The sequence below is a fragment of the Capricornis sumatraensis genome, chromosome 10, assembly GCF_032405125.1.
Source record: "Capricornis sumatraensis isolate serow.1 chromosome 10, serow.2, whole genome shotgun sequence".
Taxonomy (NCBI): Eukaryota; Metazoa; Chordata; class Mammalia; order Artiodactyla; family Bovidae; genus Capricornis; species Capricornis sumatraensis.
Genome location: NC_091078.1, coordinates 93,354,920 through 93,376,172, shown reverse-complemented (window position 1 = coordinate 93,376,172; position 21,253 = coordinate 93,354,920). Strand labels below are relative to the sequence as shown.

The 21,253-nt window shown below is 56.3% G+C and overlaps 1 protein-coding gene across 1 annotated transcript in view; it reads left to right on the top strand.

The window, feature by feature from the left end:
• Positions 1-202: 202 nt before the first annotated feature.
• The window catches only part of PRKCD (protein kinase C delta), a 30,763-nt gene continuing 9,712 nt past the window's right edge, over positions 203-21,253 (top strand). Inside the window, exons 1-6 of the mRNA XM_068981791.1 lie at positions 203-327; positions 3,800-3,912; positions 18,101-18,234; positions 19,359-19,558; positions 20,830-20,890; positions 21,058-21,220. Of these exons, the coding sequence (XP_068837892.1) occupies positions 18,120-18,234; positions 19,359-19,558; positions 20,830-20,890; positions 21,058-21,220 (539 nt within the window). The 5' untranslated portion in view covers positions 203-327; positions 3,800-3,912; positions 18,101-18,119. The remainder of the gene's footprint in view (positions 328-3,799; positions 3,913-18,100; positions 18,235-19,358; positions 19,559-20,829; positions 20,891-21,057; positions 21,221-21,253) is intronic.

Sequence of the window (21,253 nt, the reverse complement as noted above, 5' to 3'; positions counted from 1 at the left end):
TGGCCGACGGAGGCGGGGCCTCGGAGGGGGCGGGCCCAGGGCGGGGGCGGGCCGAGACTGGGGCCGGCACCTGGGTGAGGTCGCGCCGCCCCGCCCCCTCGCACTTCCGTGTGCCGCTGCGCGGGAGCGGGAGGCGGCGGACCTGGGATCTCTTGAGCGACCCCCGGCGTTCGCCCGCCGCGCCGAGGCCGGGGTGGTAACTCACCGGCCGCCGGGCCCGTCCTGGTCTGGCGCGCACCGACCCCTCTCCGTGAGCGCTCCCGGGAGCCGCGCCGCTAGCCGGACCCCAGCCACCGCGACCCCTGGCGCCTGGCCTTGCGCCCGGAGGTGAGTGCGAGCCGGGCCGTAGGATCGGGCTGCCCCGAGGGCGCGCCGCCCCTCCCTTCCCCTCCCGGCTCCGGTTCCCGTTTCCGAAACTAAGAAACTGAGCTGCGGCCGGCGAAAGTCCCGCCGCGCTCCGAGACCCGCCGGTGCCTCCGTAACCCTGTCGGTCAGTCTGGCCCTTTGTCCAGCGGTGGGGGCCGAGGGGCTCTCATCCGTCTGCTCTTGGCCCCTCTCTACCCGTGTCTCCAGCGCCTCTGAGAGTCCTCTCGTCCGTTCCAAATTTCTCGAGCTCTCTGTCAGTCCATGCGTCCCCACTCCCTCAGTGTTCCCCTCCCGCCTCTCCCTGGTCCCCATCTGTCTGCCCTTTGCCCTCCTGGCTCCCCATCACCCCATCCGACCCTGCCTCCCGCCACCCCCTAGATTCTGTCCTCTGGGAGCTGCGCCCCGGGCTCACGCTCGCCGCCCCCTGCCTGTCGGCCGCCTCTCTTTTTTTTACCACGGGGCTGAGACCAGGCTATCCACTGGGCCTAGCCTCCCGCCCCTGGGACCCTGCCCGGCCCAGCCGCCGCGGCGCCTTCTCTTCGCTTGCTCTCTTCTTTCAGTCTCCGTGTCTTTCTCCCCATCTGTCTCCGGGCTGGGCGTGGCTCCAGTCTCCACCATCCCCCCGTTGTCGTTCCCTGCGCCCCCTCCTCTGGTGGTCCCTTCCCAATCCAGATGCTTCCCCTGTAACGGCCCAGCCAGGAGAGGGGAAGGGGTGGAGGAGAGGAGAGGTGAAGAGTCAGGCGAGAGAATTGCCCCGCTTCCCCAACTCCCCTGTTTGTCCTTGTCAGGGAGGGGAGAGCCCACTGAGCCCCCCACTTGAACCCAGTGAGAAAGATTTGGAGTGAGTAGAGGGACATTCCTTTCTCTTCTGGCCCCTACACTATGCGCCTGGACCTTGTCTTCTTGTGCTCAGGTGCCTGTAACCTGTCACATAGGTATGTTGTACATCTGTGTCTCTTTGTGTGTTCTTTGTCCCCGGGTCTGGGACTTGCTCCTGTGTGTACTTTTAAACATGTGTGACTTCCCTGTGTGTATGTTTGTTTGGGTGTCCTGAAGCTCTTTGTGCTCTTTGCAGCTATGTATGGACTATGTTTTTTATCACCAGACTTCCCTCTGTGTGTTGGGATGTGTGCCCATGTGCCTGGAGGGTCCTGTGCTGCACACTGGGTATGTCATGGTGACCCACTGACCATGAATACATACAGCCATCAGTGTTAGTGTCAGCCCCCCAGGCTCGTGTGTGTGTGTGTGTGTGCGCGCACTTACATGTTCTCTGCACTGAGCCGCTGTGACCAGACTGACCTGGTCACTGAGGGAGGTGACTGGTCCCTTGGGTTTCCTCGTTCCTGCTGTGGACTGAGCTGGGGTGTGGTGGACAAGCCAACAGAGGGCAGTTGTGCTTGTGTGTGTGTGTGTGTGTGTGTGTGTGTGTGTGTATGTGTGTGTGTGAGATGTGGAGGTGTTTGGACGTTGTACTTGGCTGTAGGGTGGTATGAGGGATCTGGCCTGTGACAGGAGATTGGCTGGGGGTGAGGCTAAGTGAATGACTGGTGGGAGACTCACACTGTGACTATATGAAATTGTGCGGATGTGTGCTTGGGGAGTCACTGTGATTGTGGGGAACCGAGAGTGCTTGGGCGTGGGTGTCAGTAGCAGAAAGAGGTGCAACAAGGTGTGTGTTGCCTGTGCCCTCGGGTGGCAGTGCTGGGAGGGAAGGTAAGAGCCCTTGTGTGTGTGCGCGCACGTGTTTATGTACATGTGGGAGGTCATGAGGTTGTGGATGTGCATGTGACACACTCAAGCCCAGCGCTGGCTCCTGGGAAGATGGGGAAAACCCTCCATCTCTCACCTTCCTCCACTCTCAAGTTCACAGACACCCTAGGTCACAGTGTTGTGAGCAAGACCTTGGGCTTGACCCAAGAAAGATTTAAGCTCAAATACTCACTGTGCCTTTTAAGAACAAGAGCCGGGAACTACGCCTCTCTAAGGCGGTTTCCTTATCTGCAGAGTGGACAAAGTTGTGAGGACCAGAGGTCCTCTAGCCTTGGTCCGTAGTGAAAGCTCAGCAGATGCTAAGTCTTGTTTGGTGAACACTTACCTCCCCTCATATGTTGTTGTTGTCGTCATCATCATCATCATTGTTGTTGTTTAGTCACTAAGTCGTGTCCAACTCTTGCGACCCCATAGACTGTAGTCCACCAGTCTCCTTTGTCCATGGGATTTCCCAAGCAAGAAGACTGGAGTGGGTTGCCATTTCTTTCGCCAGGAGATATTCCCCTACCCAGGGATCGAACCTGTCTCCTGCATTAGCAGGTCGATTCTTTAAAACTGAGCCGCCGGGGAAGCCCCTCCGAACTGTATGTTCCCCATTCTCCTGGGAGCTGGAGGTGCTAAAAGCTCAGATAGCCCCAACCCATCTTCCTGCCTGTTATGTGGCTCTTGCCCCCTCCCATCCGGTTGGAGGGAAGATGGCTGACAGAGACCCTATCTGCATCCAGCCCTGTTGAGGCCAGCCCATATGATACCCTCCACGAGTCTCAGCAGCAGAAATGGTGCTGGTGGAGGTGATTTGGAGTTGTGACCGCAGGGCACTGACACCGTTTAGCTGGCACAGCTAATTGGAGTTTAAAATTAGAAATAACTTAAAGTGCAGACAAAGAGATAAAGCTCGAGGATGCCTCGGCTGGCCCCGAGGGAGTGGTGATGGGGGTCTTCAGTGGGAGGAGGGGCTCGCATCTGGGAAGGAGAATGTTTTGTGGAGACCTGGCCTGGCCTGCAGAGAAAGTGCTTAGGCCTTTCAGCCAAGAGACCTGGGGTGTCCTGCTGCCTTTGCTGTTCCTTCCTTCTAGGATCTCTCTGGGCCTCTGTTTTTAAAGCTGTATATTGGGCACAACAGTAATGAGAGAATCACCTGAACTAGAAGGTACAAAACAAAGAATGAAAAATGTCATTGTTCGTTTGGCACTCCAGTAAGTTCAGTACAGCAGCCGGCACACCACATCATTGGAACCTCGCAACCACTTGAGACATCTCCCCACTTCAGAGATGAGACAAACTGAGGCTCAGAGGAATTGCCCCAGGCCACAAAGCAGTGGTACCTGATTGCACCGTAGGCCTCCAAGCCCAAAGGGCAGGCTCTTGAAGACTAGAGGATTGGGGACAGCTTTTTTGCTGTGTTTGTAACCTGGAAATGCTCCAAGGGCTAAGACATAGTCTTCCGACCCCTAGCATGGAGTAGACACATAGCTGGTGCCCTGGAAAAGATGGCCCCAATACCCCACTTCACAGAAGAGACAGCCAGGCCCAAAGAGGCCAAGGTCTCAGAACTAGACGAGGCTGACCCAGGCCTGTGTCAGCCGTGCTGGGGGTGACAGATGGGGAGAGCCTGTTTGGTGGCGCCTACCAGCTCAGCTGTTTTCTCTTGCTCTTGCAGGTCTGCCGGGAACTGGCCCAGGTGAGGGCACAGGTCTACTTCTGGTAGTGGTTGTGTGGCAGTGGTGGCTGCGGCAGCCAGGACTAGAGGCCACGGGGATCTGGGAGCCTCAGGTAAGACTGGGTCCTTTTAAGCAGGTGGACAGATACAGTGTGCAGGGATGGCCTTCCGCTTTGGGCTTCTCCCCTTCTGCCCTGGGCCTGGAGTCAGTATGGGGTTGTGGGGGGTGGGGGAGTGGCGCACACACAGAGTCCTTAGTCTGGGTGTGGGGTCTGGGCACCCAGGGAGGGTAGCAGTTCACTCTGGCCCTGAAGGCTCCCTGCCTGGAAGTGGCTTCTGGCCCAGGGAAGGCTTTGGCCTTGAAGCTCAGAGACCTAGGGCCTACCAGTGATTGGGTGCCAAGAGTGGTGACACTGTGCTGGTCGGTCAGAGAGGAGGTGGTGTTTGAGCCAGAGTGAGAGCGGATGTATCAGCTTTTCCATGGCCCCTTTCTCTGCCTCAGGCTGTCATCATCATACAGGGAAATTGAGGTTTGCCCTGGGCCTTCTAGGGGTTGAACACAAGGTCTCCCAGCTCTTGGCACAACCAAACTCTTCCACATCCCCAGTTCCCCCTGTTTCTCTGGCCTTTCTGGGGCCAGAGGAGAGACCTGAAATCCCCGTCTGCAGTCCCCAGATTCAGGGTGCGCTGGAAGTCTCTGTGGAATGCTGGGGAAGGCTGCACTCTATCAGGTGCCTTATAAAGCTCAAAGTTCCCTCCTTCGGGTCACACTTGCCTCCTTCCACCTGCATTATAGTACAGAAGTGAAAGTTACCCTTTGGGTGTCCAGAGTCTAGTGAACAGGATCCTGGGGGGCACTGGGGGCTGTTGAGGGTAGCAAAGATGTTCTTTCCCCCAAGAGTCCTCCCAGATCAACCCCTCAGTCCCACCCCTCCTGGCTCTCAGGAACCTACAGATCTTGAGGGTGAAGAGACGGTGAGGGCTGGGGTCCCCCTTGGAGGAAGGGCAGGACATCAGGGCCCTGGCTCCTGGAGTGGGAGTGGGGGCTGAACAAGGGCAGGGCCTATGCTGGGTCTTCTGTTTATTCAGCCTTTCCTCAAACTTGGTGGGAAGGGGGTGATGTGTCCTTGGTTGGCTGCGGAACTTTGCTATGTGAGGTCAGGGGGCCTTTCCTGCCCACCACTGAGCCTCATTCCCTAAGAAGTCCAATTAGTTAACCTTGAAGCCAGCCTACTTTCTGCTCTCAGAGGTCTCCTACCTCACCGGCATAGGCATATAAATACACACAGGGATACAGAAGCTGAGCCGCACTCTGCCCCCATACCCGCAAACCTGCGAGTGCCTGCACACGCACCACACATGCGCACACACGTACACAGGTGTTCACATGCAGTCACTCGCAGGCACGCTCAAACACGCACACAGACGCTCACCCGCTCACCCAGTCATCCGTGCACTCAGACGCCTGCCCACACATACCACACTCTGCCCATTCTGGGTCAGGAAGAGGGGTGGGCGGCGGTCCTTGGTCAGGGTCACAGCTCAGCCTGCATCTGGCACTGAGGGTGAGGTTTGAGGTGTAAACGTGACCACAGGCACTCCAGGGGACAGCGCCACCCTGGGAGGTGAGCTTTGCCCAGACATTTACCAGTTATGGCTCCTGGGCCAGGCCCCAGGCTGACCGGCTCGACGTTGCGGGGGGAGGGGGGATGAGTGCGGGGGAGGAGCCATGTCAGCTGTGCCGTTTGTGGCTGCTGCCACAGAGGAGGAAGTGGGCTGTCTGTGGTCATGGGCCCAAGGTGCTCATAGGCGGGTGGGCGATTCTATCAGCTTGTCTGTCCCCTGCAGTGTCCACGCCTGGTACACGCGGAGTTGCTGGGCCCCGGGGACTGGCAGGCAGGCTGGGGACTTCTCCCGGGGCAGTCTGTGCACTTTCCAAGGCCCCGGGCCCAAGGAGAAACCATCTGAGGTGTTTCCGGAGGCCCACTTCCTCTGGGCTGCCCAGGAAGTGGTTTTAAAGTGGGACTGACCAGCTCTCCATCTGCGGCTCGCTCCACCCCAGCCTGGCCCCCGAGGGGAACAGTGTCTGGACAGTGGGTTAGGTCGACCGATCGGGCTTTCCATGGCCAGGGCTGGCCAGCCCAGGATGGAGACTCAAGGAGGGGAGTGGGGGTGCTGAGGCCACGGAGTCCCCCTCTGCCCTCATGACCCCAGTTCTTCCGTTCCTCCAAGCTGTAAGCCGAGGCTCAGAGCAGAAGCTCTGACAGGAAGGGCACCTTGTGTGTGAGAGATGCTGGGCTGCACTCTGGGATTAGGCAGCTCTAAGCGGCTGTATGAATGGACCTGGGCAAGTGGCTTTGACTCCCAGTGACTCAGTGTCCCCCTCTGACACCTCAGACCATGATGGCATCCACCTTTACTGGGTTGTGCTGGAAACAGCAGATGATGTATGCAAAGTAGCCAGCACTGTGCCTGGCACGCTGTTCATGTTTAAGGAGTAGCAGTGGTTTAGTTGCCAAGTTGTGTCCGATTCTTTGGAACCTCATGAATGGTAGCCCGCCAGGCTCCTCAGTCCATGGGATTTCCCAGGCAAGAATACCGGAGTGGGTTGTCATTTCCTTCTCCATGAAGAAGTAGAAACTGTAGTTATATAAAGCACGCAGCTCCCGGTTCGTGGTAACTGTTTGAAGAACAGCAAGTGGTACTGATGATGGGATTATTATCGGCTGATGGCCTGGGCACGGGCCCAGTGTCACAGGGCCAAGTGGCTGTGGAGCCTGACTGAGAAGCCAGGTCTTGATTCTGCCTCGGGTGGCAATGCTGCAGGGTGCGTTCTGTTGTTTCAATCTGTTGTGGGTCCTCCAAGGAGAAGAACTCCAGGGTGGAGCAGCTGTGCCCACTCAACGGCCCAGCCCTCTCCTGCTCTTCTCCCCCTCACTCCCTTTCAAAAGGAGAAAAACAGATCTCCTGACAAATGGATTCAGGGAAGGGAAAGGCAGGCACAGCTGCCTGCTGCCCCCACAGGCCTCCCCCAGGCCCTTCCCCTGCTCTGGCCTCCTGCGGGACATGGGGCTTGGCAAAGCTGAGGCTGCTGGTGTGGGAGTGGCTGCTGAGCCCTCCTGCTAGCCTGCCTCCACTTGGGACCCTTGAAGTCGGTCTTTGGGCTGGGGAGGGAGGCGGACAGGGGGGCTGATGGAGCCTGGAGGGGTGGGGAGAGCTGGAGATCCCCTCACACACATTCATGCACACATCCTCACCAGGTGGCAGCTGGTGGCAGGACCCTGCCTGTCCCAGGGACATGCGGAAGGTCAGCCCTGTGACAGGGTTGCTGAGCTTCGGCTTTTGCTAGCCAGGGCTAAGGGGCTGGGGGCCTCAGGTGTTGAGTGGTAATGATGACATTATAGTAGGCAGAGGCCAGAAGCCTGTAGGGTGTAGAGGGGCAGGGGCCTGGGCTGGGAGTGTAAGTAAGGGTCTTGCTTGATGTTTACTGGTTGTGTACTGAAGCCAGGGACTAGGCTGCTTGAAGGCTCAGTTGTCCCATCTGTGAAATGGGCAGATCTAAGAGTGTGCATCAGAGACCTGAATGATGAGAAACACACTCATCAGTGTGTGTTTTGGGAGAGGAGCAGGAAGACGAAACAGTGAGTTCGGAGGCTCCTGAGCAGAAAGGAATGCGGATATTTAGGGGACCAAAAGTGGTTTGCTGGGGTTGGGGCTGAGGAACAGGGTGAGGTATGGCCAGGAGGTCAGGGAAAGAGGTCTGGGAAAAACCGGGGCCTTGAACAAGGGGTGACAAGATCTGCTATACTATCCTAGGAGATCTCTCTAGTCACTGGGGCAGAGGGACCTTGGAAGTTAGAGCAGAGGCTGGAGGGCAGTGAGCAGGCTGGTGCAGGCCTAGGGAAGGCAATGGTGCTAGGATCGGGTGGTGATGGAGAGAAGAGAGGACTTCAGAACAGATAGGAGGCAAAAGTGATAGCCTTGCTGTCGGGGGAGGAAGGGGAGAGTGGAAATGACCCCCAGGTGTCTGACCTGAGTGCTGTTGCTGCTAGGAGATCAGGGCACTTGTATGGGGAAGGTGTTTGGATGTATTTGAGCACTTCCGGAGCATGGTGGAGTTGGGGATATTACAGTTTAGGAGGGTCTGGGCTGAAAGCGGAGACTTGAGAGTCGAGATGTAGCACTTAAAGCCAGGACTGAGGGGAGGAGAGAGTTCAGCAGGCCTTCGGTGGGCAAGTCCAAGAGGCCCTGGTTATAAGACTGGGATGCCTGTCCCTCGAAGATCCCTGCCAAGGTGCCCATGAGGGCAGGCTTGTGGTGGCTGAGCCACTGTTTTCACAACAGCCCCGGAAGCTTTGGATCATGTCTGTGGCTGTGTTGGGTAAACAGGCGCACTGGAGTAGCCAGTCGCCAAGGCCCGAGGCTGGAAGAAATGTCCGCTAGGGGCAGGTTGTCGGGGTTGGGGTGGGGGTGGGGGGTGGTGTGGGGAGACAGGAGGAGAATTGCAGGGTCGTTCAGTGTCAGAGCTGGAGAAAGCCGAGAGGTATCCATTGTCAAGATAGGGAAACTGAGGTCCTGAGAGACAGTAGCTGGCCTGGGGTCTGCTAGTGGACTCAGCTACCTTTGCCCAGCCTGGTCTCTTCTCAGAGCAGCAGAGCAGGGGATCACGGGGCTGTGTGGCTCTAGAGAACCCCTTTCCCCACTGACCCAAGGAAGTTTGGAGGCCCCAGTGACTATAGGACAGCAGGAAAGGGGCGGTGGGGCAGGTGGGGCAAGGACATGGTATGAGGATGCCAGGGCTGACAAGGATGCCGCCGCAGCTCTCACACTCAGCACCACCTCCCGGGCAGGCCCTGATCACGCCCTTCACAGACCATGCCAGAGAGCCTGGACCAAGGTCACATGGCGCCCAGGGCAGACATGACCTGAACCAGACTTGCCCAGCCTAACCCAGCCCACACCCAGCCCCTGCTCTCTACTTCCATTCCACCATGGGATGGCACACCACAGTCCTGCCTCCCTCCATCTTGCTCCCCATCACTAAAGTGGCATCCTCGGGGCCCTGCTTGCCTCCTGGTGCTCTGCTGTGCTTAGTCGCTCAGTTGTGTCCAACTCTTTAGGACCCCATGGACTGCAGCCCACCAGGCTCCTCTGTCTGTGGAATTCTCCAGGCAAGAATACAGGAGTGGGTTGCCATGCCCTTCTGCAGGGGATCTTCCCGACTCAGGGATGGAACCCAGGTCTCCCACATTGCAGGAGGATTCTTTACCATCTGAGCCACCAGGGAAGAGATAGAGGCAAAAGCCTTAGATGGCCATCTCTCCTTCTGAACACAAAGGCTACTGTCGACAACCAGGAAAACCACAGGGACACTAGGAAGAAGTGCACCGAGAGAGGGCTGGGGAGTGGTCTCTGGGGGCTGGCAGAGGAGCCATTCCCTCCATCTAGCACTGGCCCTTGTCTCCCTCAAAGCCAGACATGCAGTTCTGGGGCTGGAAACAGAACTCTGTCGCCCTGGGGACCACCCCATTGAGTTCATGGTTTTGGGTGAATTACCCACTATCTCCTTGTCAGTTTCTTTCCAGTGAGTCTGGAGGGCCTGGATGAGGTGCCTGCACAGCTGCTCCACCTACACAGGAGCACCGGCCCCTCCTTCTGTGTACCAGGCCTGTATCTGCACCTGTGACCCCCCAGCCTGTTCCCAGCCTCCAAGGAACTCCCCTCTTAGAAGGAGGAAGGCTACCCAGGGAGGAGACTGACCGGCCCACTCCTTCCTCTGTGCACTTTGGACTTTGCCCGGGGCGGGAGGGACTTTCTCCACCTCCTTCAGCGGGGGAAACCCAGCCTGTCTGACATCGAGCGGCTCTTCCCTCCCCTGTCCCCTGCCGCTGGGCCCCAGCGGCTGCAGTAGAAAAAGCCACGTGGGGACTTTCTGGTGGCGGCCCCTCATCAGGCACGTCAGGCACGTGTGGGTCCTTCCCGGCTTGTGAGTTGATCTCTGCCTGCCTGGAGTGTCTCCGTTCCCGTGGGTACCTTGTGTGTATGCAGATCTCTCTGTGCTGGTGCATGAGGGTGTGAATGTCCCGTGTGATCTGTGTGGGCCTGGATATCTGTCAACACATGAGAGCTGCTGCAGGGGGGTGTGTTTCTCAGTGTTTGTGCTACTCAGTTGTCATAGGAGTGTGTGAGTGGCTATGGTTACAGCTGTGCCTGTGTGAGGGTGAGGGTGTGTTCAGCTGCAAGCAGGGCTCCCCACATGTAACGGTGTGTTTGGTTTGGTGGGTGTGCACGTGTGACGTTATTCCGAAAAAGGCCCAGACATACCCCCACCCCGGCTCCTCACAGAGGCCCCCTTGTTCTCACTCTGGCTGTGAAGGGGCTCTTGTTCCTCCCTCAGGGGTACCTGGGGCCCTCCCTCTGGCTGAACCCAGGGCCTCCCTAATCCTAGGGCCAGCTGAGTGATTCAGGCCTGTACCGCACAGGTCCTACGCGCCATACATGCCGGCAGGGGTGAGCATGAGCCAGTAACAGCCAGTGTCCCAAGACCTGCCCCTCTAACCCTTCCAGACCCTCTGGCTAGGTGGCCCTGTGTCACACTGGGCATCTTTCCCGCTGAAGCCCTTCCTGACGTCCTCCCACCGACAGGCCCCTTTGGCCCCATTCCACCCCAGCCCCTGTCACTGCCCGAGCGGTGGCCACATCCGTCTCTATAATGACATGTTTGTTTGCATGTCCTCTGTCAGGCTGTCCCATGGGCCTGGTGTGTCCTGTCACTGTGGTGCCACTGGCTGGGTCTGAGGAGGGCTGAGGGTGACCTGGGGCCAGGCTGGGTGTTGGAGCCCTAGAGTCAGCACGCTATGTGCAGAATCTTGTGTCCCCAGGCACGGGTTTTCCTGCGGGGGAAAGCCAGGTCTTTCATTGGTTCTGAGGGCACGACAATGGCAAAAGGTTGAGTTGTGCTACCCTGGCCTCTCCTCTGATTCTTGTCCGCGGGCTGGGTTGACCAGCAGTGGAGGTGTTTAGTGTCCCCAGGACAGTCAGATGTGTGGCCGGAGCTGGGAAGGCTGAGCTCCAGGCAGACGCCCAGGTCTGGGGAACCTGCCTGGGGAACCTGCCAGGGCCTGGGAGGTGGAGGAGCTGCTGACCTCCTGGAAAGCAGGGAAGAAAGGACTGGACTTCAGAGCGATCTGTAAGATACGTAGGAATTCAGGGGGACATTCTGGCTGAGGGAACAGTGTGTGCAAAAGCACGGGGGAGCTGCAGATGGAGGCACGTGTTCACAGAGTAGCCGGGGGTAAGGTTTGAGGTGGCAAGCAGGGCAGGGCCAGGCTGAGAGGTGGGCCTCCTCCAGGAGGTTCCGAGCTGTGAGAAGAATGGAACAGGGAGGGACCGGGAGTGGTGACAGTCAGGAAGGGTCACTGGGGAAGAGGAGGACAGTCCACAGTGATTGGAGTCTCAGCTGGGGGATAAGGTGCTAGTTCTGACCTGGAGTAGGGGGAGCATTTCTCCTGCTCTGGGGCTTGCCCATGACCTGAGACCGTGGCTGGTCCTCCTCCCAGGATGTGGGGGCTGGGGGCATAGGCGCAAGGGGAAGGCCCTTGGAAGATCTTTGCTAGCCCTTCCCTCCCCCACCTCCTTTTCTTGCTGAGCCCATTTCCTGGGTTGTGAAACCCCTGTGGCCTCTTTAACTTGCTTCCGTCTGGGAAAGCCATCTGGGGAAGCCAGTCTCCCAGCTGAACTGCTGCCCGCCCGCCTGCCTGCCCGCCTGCCTGCCTGCCCGCCCGCCCTGCCCGGCAGCTTCTGCCACGCCCAGCCCCCTCGGCCTGTTGTAACCCTACTGGGGCCAACCCTGCTCCCTGCTGCCATCACACTGCCTCTCGTTCCTTCCCTTCCATTGCCTGGGCTTCCTGGGTCCTCCTCCCTCCGGTCACCCCTCAGGACTGATGTGGCCTGGACTTTGAGCTCCCCCCAGGCAGGGTTTGCACCCCCAGAGGTGCCCCACTTTGCTTTGCTGCTGCCTTGACTGTCAGCAGGTGGTGCCTTTTGTGGGTAGGTGGCAGGGGCCGCCCTGAGCTGGGCAGGTGTGTGTTGGGAGGGAGGGTGGCATGGGAAGGGAGTATTCCTTATTCCTCAGGGGTCCGTTCAAGGGAGCCAGAGCCTAGACTCACCAGAGCCTCATCTGATCCTGCTCACCCTTGCTTTGCTTGACCTCAGTCTGCCTCCTCTTGTTCCCCTGGCTGACTTGGAGAGGGACCCTCCCTTTATGTTCTCACACTATCCTCCAGAAGTCTGCCCGAGGCCTCTCTTCTCGGGCTCTGCTTTGGTCCTCGGTCCAGGAGGCACCCCTGCTGCGGCCTGTGAAGCAGAACCAAATGCCAGGGAAGGACTAGGATGGAAGGGAACCAGCGGAATCTAGACACCAGGGAATCTTAATGACAGGACCCCGTCCTCAGTTTCCCCCTGTGTATAAAGAGGAGATGGACAGGTCAGTTTCTGAAGACCCATCCCTTGGGAGGTATTTTGGCTTGATGGGTTTTATTTTTTACCTCTAACAAAATGGTTACCCGTGGTTGTCGTAGAAAAATGAGAAAGCTCATCCTTGTTCCTGAGAACTCCCCTTGGGCCGTGTTCCTATTCGCCCTCTTTACTTACTGGAACACACTCACCCTCACATACACACACAAGGATGTATAATGTGCACGATCGTCCTCCGTGCACCAGTAACTTCGGCTGGTGTAGTCACTCTGGTCACCTTGAAGTCGGCCTTGCCCACTGCCCCTGACTGGCTAGGAGCAGGTTTCCACCGCCCTGGAGGAGGCGGGCTGCCTGCTCTGGCCTAGCCTGGTACCACCTTTCCTTTCCTGTGGGCTGCAGTCTAGGGCAGGGTGGGGAGTAGGGCCAGCAAGCCCTCCTCCCCTGAGGCTGGGATCCAGTTAGGTCTTCCCCAGGTTTTGAGAACTGGAGTCTGGCCCAAGTGTCTGGCGGGGAGAAGTAGTAGCAGTTCAGGAGTCTGTACCCACCTTCTTTGTACAGTAGTAGGGGGTCCCCAAGGTAAGGCCCGGAGGGGGTTGGGTGGTCAAGCATAGGAGACTTATCTTCTGGTCCCCTCACCCCCTTTTTGTTTTCTCTGTCCTCACGGATGTGTCTCTGTACACTGCTCCCAGCACATTTATCTATCTCTATCTTTGTCCCCTCTTGCCCTTCATCTCCTCTTCCTGACATGGCAGACCAGGAAGAACGTGGGCTGCAACATCAGATAGGCCTGGATTCAGATCCTTCTTCTAGCACTGACTAGCAGTGTGATCTTGGGCAAATCACTTAGCCTCTCTGAGCCTGTTTCTTCATCAGTAAATTACGTACCTCTGGGATCTACACAAGGATAAAGTGAGTTAATTCCATTAGAAGCTTGATCTGGTGTGTATTGGCCTCAGAGAAGGATGATTTTTTTTTTTTAATTCTAATTTATCTTTTTTTTAGATCTTTTTAAAAAAAGTCTTAATTGGAGGATAATCGCTTTACAGTGTTGTGTTGGTTTCTGCCATACATCAACATCAATCAGCCATGCATATGTCCCCTCTATCCTCCCTCCCACCTCCCATCTCATCCCATCCCATCCCAGGCCACCCCTCTTGGTTGTCACAGAGCACCAGGTTGAGCTTCCTGTGTTATATACCAAATTCCCCCTGGCTATCTACTTTACACGTGGTACTGTGTATGTTTCAACGCCACTCTCTCAATTTGTCCTTCTCTCCTTCCCCCACTGTGTCCACAAGTCTGTTCTCTGTGTCTGTGTCCCCATTGCTACCATGCAGGTAGGTTCATCAGTACCTTTTTTCTCGATTCCGTATATATGCATTAGTATACGATATTTGTTTTTCTCCTTCTGCATTACACTCTGTTTAACAGGCTCTGGGTTCATCCACCTCCCTAGATCTGACTCAGATTCATTCCTTCTTATGGCTGAGTAATATTCCATTGTATATATGTATACAGCTTCTTTACCCATTCATCTGTTGATGGACGTCTAGGTTGCTTCCACGTCCTGACTGTTGTAAATAGTGCTGCAGTGAACATTGTGGTACACGTGTCTTTTAGAATGGCTTTCTCAGGATACATGCCCAGTAGTGGGGTTGTTGGGTCACATGGTAGTTTTATTCCTAGTTTTTAAAGAAATCTCCATATTGTTGTCCATAATGATTTTATCAAGTTATATTCCCACCAACAGTACAAGAGGGTTCCCTTTTCTCCACACCCTACCCAGCATTTATTGTTTGCAGATTTTTTGTTGATGGCCGTTCTGACCAATGTGGGGTGATACCTCATTGTAGTTTTGATTTGCGTTTCTGTAATAATACATCCCATGAAAAGACGCTTACTCCTTGGAAGGAAAGTTATGACCAACCTAGAAAGCATATTGAAAAGCAGTGACATTACTTTGCCAACAAAGGTCTGTCTAGTCAAGGCTATGGTTTTCCCAGTGGTCATGTATGGATGTGAGAGTTGGACTGTGAAGAAAGCTGAGTGCCGAAGAATTGATGTTTTTGAACTGTGGTGTTGGAGAAGACTCTTGAGAGTCCCTTGGACTGCAAGGAGATCCAACCAGTCCATTCTGAAGGAGATCAGCCCTGGGTTTTCTTTGGAAGAATGATGCTAAAGCTGAAACTCCAGTATTTTGGCCACCTCATGCAAAGAGTTGACTCATTGGAAGACTCTGATGCTGGGAGGGATTGGGGTCAGGAGGAGAAGGGGACAACTGAGGATGAGATGGCTGGATGGCATCACCGACTCGATGGACGTGAGTCTGAGTGAACTCCGGGAGTTGGTGATGGACAGGGAGGCCTGGCATGCTGCAATTCATGGGGTCTCAGAGTTGGATACGACTGAGCGACTGAACTGAACTGACTGAATAATACGTGATATTGAGCATTTTTTTATGTGTTTATTAGCCATCTGTATGGAAGGATGATCTTTTTTTTCCTAAGTGAGGGGACTGATTCATACCCAGGCCCTTTGACTCCAAGTCCAGTGCTCTCTGCTTCATAGGGCTGCCTCTATTGTGGGCTAGAGAAGCAGAAGAGTAGAGACTGGTGGTCGGGAAGGGTCTGGCTGGCTTCGGCTGGCTCCAAGGAGCTGGTCCCCATGGAGGCCTATGTGGAGTCCAACCCCTGCTGCCTACGGGGGCCTGCAGAGCAGGGGTGAGGTTGAGCCAGCGGCCTTCCTTTGGGGCCTGTGGACCTGAGCCAATTTGCATAAGGGCTATAAATAGTTGGCTCACCTTGTTTTTGTGCCATCACTCCACCCCCTGGCCTTCCCACCGGTGTTCAGAGGCTTTGCGAGGTAGGTGAGCCACTCTGGCTCCGCTGTGCAGGAAGTCCTGGTGTGCCAGGGCCCAAGACCTCTCTTAGGGTCTCGTGGCGATCGATGGAAGATGATGTCCGCTTACAGTGTCTCTCTTCCTCTGGGGATGCAGTTGGGGTGGAGATGGTGTTGGGAACCTGGCTGGGGTCTGTGCTCTAGTATTAGTCCTAGGTAGCTGGGGCTAGGTGACCTCACCCTAGGTTACTGCCAGGTAGCCCCAGGGCAGCCCGTGGTCCTCTTCCTCATGATGCTGCGGTCAGGCTGTGCAGGTTTGGGGCCAGGACAGGGCCCACTGTGGTTGTGGTTTTCCCTCCGGTGGCTTCTAACTGACTGCAAGCACCAGCTGTTCTGAGTGCTGCAGAGCTGGGGGGCAGACTGATGACTCTGTCTCTGCCGTGGTGGTCCTGTGGACGGCTGGCTCCTGCTAGGTGACCCAGAGCCCATGGACCACCTGGACTGGGCCCTGAGGGGGAGATGGGGATGCGGGGAGGGATGAGGAACCAGCCTGCAGGCGCTGAGCCCATTGGCCACTTCAGGATGAGCAGCTCCGTTCCTAGAGACTTCAGTTTTCCTCTCTGAGAGGTAGGGTCAGTTATCAGGACTGTCTTCCCAGGCTACTAGGAGCCTGGAGACCTGGATGTGGTGAGGGTGTTAGTGTATTTTGTAAGCTGTGAAGGACGGTGCACAGAGGAAAGAGAGATGCTATTAGCAAGAAGGGGTGATAGTGGCAAGAGGCCCCCACCCTGAGTCTTGTAGGGTTGGTGTTGGCTGTACAAGTTCTCATCAGTGCAGCAGCCCTCCAGCAAAGCACTGTGCCTCATCTGGGGCATGAGGGTGACCAAGACTCTCAGAGTCCCCCCGCCAGGATGGTTTATCCTGTTGGGAAGCCTGAGGCTGAGCCATGTCTGCTGAGGGTCAGGCCCTGGAATGTGGTTGCAGACATGAGGCAAGTGTGTGATATGTAGGGGTCATGCTGATCCTTCCAGAACCCCAGACCACATAGGGTGACAGGATGAGCGCAATAGCCTTTTGCTTAGAAATTTGAGACCCTCACCCGGGCTCTGACATGCACTCCCAGCCAGGCCTGTGCAGCTCACTGTCCACTGCAACACTGACTGTGTACCCACCGCACTCACACATCCTCACAGGCACACACATCTCCATGGCCGTGGAGTCACACCCACATGTACACCTCCCCCTTCCCCTAACACCAGCTTGCATACTCATGCCTGCTTGGGGCCCAGGGAGGAGGCGGCAGCAGCCCACAGATGGCTTTCCCTCCCTGCCTGCTGAGTGGTCAGTGCGGCTGGTCTCAGACGTGAGCTCACACACCCACACTCACTCTTTCTAAGTAGGAGCCAGGCCAGGGCAAGGGACATGGTGGAGTCTGCGCTGCCTGGTCCCTCTTCTATATTCTAGTGGCTGGCTTCAGAGGACTGGCTGGACCATTGGGCTGGGCTGCAGGCTGAGGTCAGTGTTTCCTGTGAGCTCATCTGGGCTTGGAACTCCCAGCAGGCCTGGCTGCTGCTCTGCAGCCATGTGGAGGAGCTGGGGGAGACGTCCCAGGGCCAAGGTGGTGTTGCCTGTGCAGACAGGCATGTGTGGCAGGGGGATAGGGGGACGTGTCTTAGTCTGCCTCTGTGCCGTCTAATGTTCAGGATGGAGCAAGGCTGTGTATATGTGGATATACATGAGTGAGCATTCCTGCAGCCATGGTGGTGGAGCTCCCCACTATGGACTCTGGACCCGGAGCCAGTGTCTGGGCAGGTATATGAGTGTGCACCTGTGGACTTGCACAGCTGAGCATCCTCCACGATGACAAGCCAAAAGACCCTCAGGGTCACCTGTCATGACCATTGATTTGAGGAACTGTGAGGAATAGGGGTGTGTGGGGCCAATGTGTGTGGTATAAGAAGCAAATTCAGCACATTATGTTTAATATTAAAATAGTTTTATATTTGGGAAAAAGTTAATTTAAGAGTGCAGGCAACTTTCCAGGTGGGTGAGAAGCACCTGAACCCAAGGAGCTCGGGTTCAGAAGTATCAGGCATACCGATCTGGGTGGGGCTTTTTACTACCCTGGTCCCAGACGAAATGGGGACTTAATTAGTAGAATCCCAGCTTTAGGTTCTGCTTAATCCTCAGGATTTCAGTTTCCTATAGGAAAAGTGGGGTGATCATCTTGACCCTGGTTGTCTACTCGGTGCTGTGCTCGGTCGCTAAGTTGTGTTGGACTCTTTGCGACTCCATGGTGTGTAGCTCACCAGGCTCCTCTGTCCATGCGATTTCCCAGGCAAGAATACTGGAGTGGGTTGCCATTTCCTTCTCCAGGGATTTTTCTGACCCAGGGATCGAACTTGTGTTTCCTGCATTATAGGTAGATTCTTTACCACTGAGCCATCAGGGAAGCCCTGTCTGCCTAGGTAGTTTCGAGCAAAAAACAAACTGTGAAAGCCAAGGAGGGCTGCAAGGGGCAAGGAGGATGGGGTACAATCCTTCCCATCTTGGCTGCCACTGAGGTGCTGGAGCCCAGCATATACTAGGTACCTGCACATAGTAGGTGCCTAGCCATTGGCTGTTAAAGGAGGCATTGAATGACTGACTCTCCAAATAAATGAGGTGGAAGTCACAGGCTCACATGTCTGCAGGGCCCAGGTAGGATTTGGAGAGAAGTGAAAGCAGGGCTTTGAACTAGAGTGAACTGGCAGGGGTGCTCAACCAAGGGGGTGGTGCCAGCCAGATACTGCCCAGGGGGCCTGATGTCACACCCTTCAGTTTCATCAGGGAAGTTACAAATCTCATCTTATGTGAAACTCAGTTTTAATGTTGGCAACTAGGACTAGTGCCTTTTAAGCACCATGTGGGAGCTCTGAGGGGAGTGGGTACCTGACCACCCTCCCCAGGCTGTGCCTGCTGCCTGCCTCAGGTCTTCTGTCTCTGCAGCCCCACTGCAGGCCCCAACATGGCACCGTTCCTGCGCATCTCCTTCAACTCCTACGAGCTGGGCTCCCTGAAGGATGTGGACGAGGCAAGCCAGCCCTTTTGTGCTGTGAAGATGAAGGAGGCTCTCAGCACAGGTAGGGCTGGAGGCTGGACCCCACCCATCTGCAGCCACTGGCGTTGCCAGTGGGGCAGGGAATTCAGAGCCAGGAGGTGGCGGCAATGGAAGGAACCATGTCTTGTTCTCCTAGAACCTTTGAGGGATCCTTCTCTTCCTTGTCTCATCTCCCTGCCCAGCTCACCTGGCAGTGCAGGACGGTAGAGACTACCCACTTGCCTATAGGACCTCCTGCACTGGCTATACGGAACCTTCTCTGGGGCCCAGGGCTTCTGGTTCCTCCCCATTCATTGTTTTGCCCAAGAATGGGCTCCTTGCAGGAGCTCCATGTGTCCATCTGTGCCAGGCCCTGTGCTGGGAACAGAGGACAATGCCATGCTCCAAGGCTGACCAGGTTCTGCCCTCATGGGGCTCACAGTCAGGTGGGGGAGCCAGACAGTGAATCCTGTGATAGGGAAATCCAGACGAGGTCCCATCCCAGGCTGCAGTCAGGGAGGGCTTCCTGGAAGAAGCAGACATCTCACATCATTCCTGCTTGCTTCTGTCCTTGCCTGGTGAACCCTTGTCATCCTTTAGGTCTCAGCTGAGCTGTCCCTTCCTTTAGGAAGCCTTCCCTGACTCTTAGGCTGAGGCATGCCACCTGACCATGGGTAGGTCTAGGCCCACTGACATTGCCCTCTTCAGTCTCATCACAGCTTCAATTTAATATTCACTTGAGGGGTGAATGGATTCATGTCTCTGCCTAGAACTGGGGCTCTAGGACAGGCACCATGTTCTTTGTCTCCAGCATCCTGTATGGCATGTGGGAGCCCGCAGCAGTGTTCACTGAGTGAATGCGTAAGGGAAGGTGACATCTAAGAGGGGCTGGAGGAAGAGGGTCACAGGAGAAGGAAGTAGCAAGAACAGGCTCAGGGAGGAACCTGCTGGAGGCGCCCTCATGGAACGGCCGGTGTTTCGCTGTTCTGAAACAGATCGTGAGTGAGAGGGTGAGGCGCGCAGAGCACAGTCGTGAGGGCTGAGGGATGGGGACCTGGGCCCTCGGGGAGAGAGCAGGCAGATTCCACAGGATGGAAGGCCATGGGGAGGTCAGGGAGGGAGGGACAGAGGGGCCTAGCCCGACCTTGCCTGCCTGGCCCATTGCAGAGCGCGGGAAGACACTGGTGCAGAAGAAGCCCACCATGTACCCTGAGTGGAAGTCCACGTTCGATGCTCACATCTATGAGGGCCGCGTTATCCAGATAGTGCTGATGCGAGCCGCTGAGGAGCCAATGTCCGAGGTGACGGTGGGTGTGTCAGTGCTAGCCGAGCGCTGCAAGAAGAACAATGGCAAGGCCGAGTTCTGGGTGAGGGGCGCAGCCACGGGCACACAACGTGGGTGGGCAAAGGGAGCGGGGATGGCCAAGGGCACCCCAGGCTCTGGCCACTAACAACCTGGGTTTGAATCCTGGTCCTGCGAGTCATCAAATCCTTAGCTTCTCTGAGTCCAAGTTTCTGAATCTGTAAAAGAAGAAGCTGCTAAAGAGACCTACCTTGGGGTCGATTGTTCTAAGGAATGAAAAGCTGAAGGTGAAGGGCTTACTGCAGCACCTGGCCCTTAGGCAGCTCTCAAGAGAGCCCTCCTATTGTTGTGGCTGATTTTTTTTCCCTTTTAATTTTGCAAAGGCAGGATGTACAGAGTTAAACATCTCAAGCTGTACAAAAGGGCAGCTCTGGCCCCAACACCAGGCCCCAGTCCCCACTTCCCAGAGGCCCCCATTGTTCCCAGTTCTGTTTGGAATCTTCGCAGATATTCCAGGCCCGGGCAGGCACTGGGGAACACCAGTTACGATCTTCCACAGCAAAGGGGTGCAGGATCATAGCCTGCCACTCACCTGCCCAAACCTGGACTTTGCACCCACATGTGGCCGTGTGTCCCTTGTGACCACAGGATACCCATGCTGGCAGAGCATCCCTGCCCCCTGGGATTACATGTGGGCTCCTGTAGCCAAGATGCAGCCCCCCAGGAAAGACCCTGTGACCATGGAGACTCTGCTCAGCCTCCAGTGAGGGGTGAAGGAACTGGCCAGGACAGAGGTTGACCTGGGGCTGCACCCAGTCTTGAATAATCAGGCAGAGACACCTCATGTGTCTGTCCAGTACCCCAGTGGACACAGTCGGGTTCCAGGCCCTGGGTCTGGGGAAGCTGAGGGTCCTGTCCTAAGGACCAGCCAGTCTGTGTGAGGAGACTGGTCACAGAGAGAGAGACCAGCAGCCCATTTCAATATGCGTGTGCCTATGTATGTCTGGGGTGGGGAGGGGTACCTACATTCTAAGATCCTTCTGAAGGGGGTGGCCAGGATTGAGGGTGGGGAGTTTCCCTTCCCACTCTGTTCCCAGGGCCATGTGGCCAAGCTGGGTGTGGGCTGGATCCTTTCACTTCCCCAAATGTAATAATACCCCAGGATGAGGGGTCGGGGCGGGGCTCAGGGGTGGGGCCCTGCCCACTCTGGGCAGACAGGTGGCCGACCGGAGGCCAGGACTCCCTGGGCCTTGAGAGACCAACCATGGGGGCGGGTTCTGAGTCTGACTTGGCCCAGGCCCGCCCTCATTGACTCCCTCACCCTCACCCCTGCAGCTGGACTTGCAACCCCAGGCCAAGGTGTTGATGTCAGTGCAGTATTTCCTGGAAGACATAGGTAAGCCCCTCCCTACCTGGGCTAGAGGTGGAGGTTCAGAGGCCAGAATGGAGGTTTAGGGAAGCAGCCTCCATCAGTGGTCTGGCTGGGACTGGTCTGGGAGGGACTGAAAGGGTAAGGCCCCTCCCAAGGGCCAGGGTTGACTTCTCTGCTCACTGGCCCCCCAGATTGCAAGCAGTCTATGCGGAGTGAAGACGAGGCCAAGTTCCCAACAATGAACCGCCGTGGAGCTATCAAACAAGCCAAAATCCACTACATCAGGAACCACGAGTTCATCGCCACCTTCTTTGGGCAGCCCACGTTCTGCTCCGTGTGCAGAGAGTTTGTTTGGTGAGACTGGTTGTACCCACCAGGGTGGGGCAG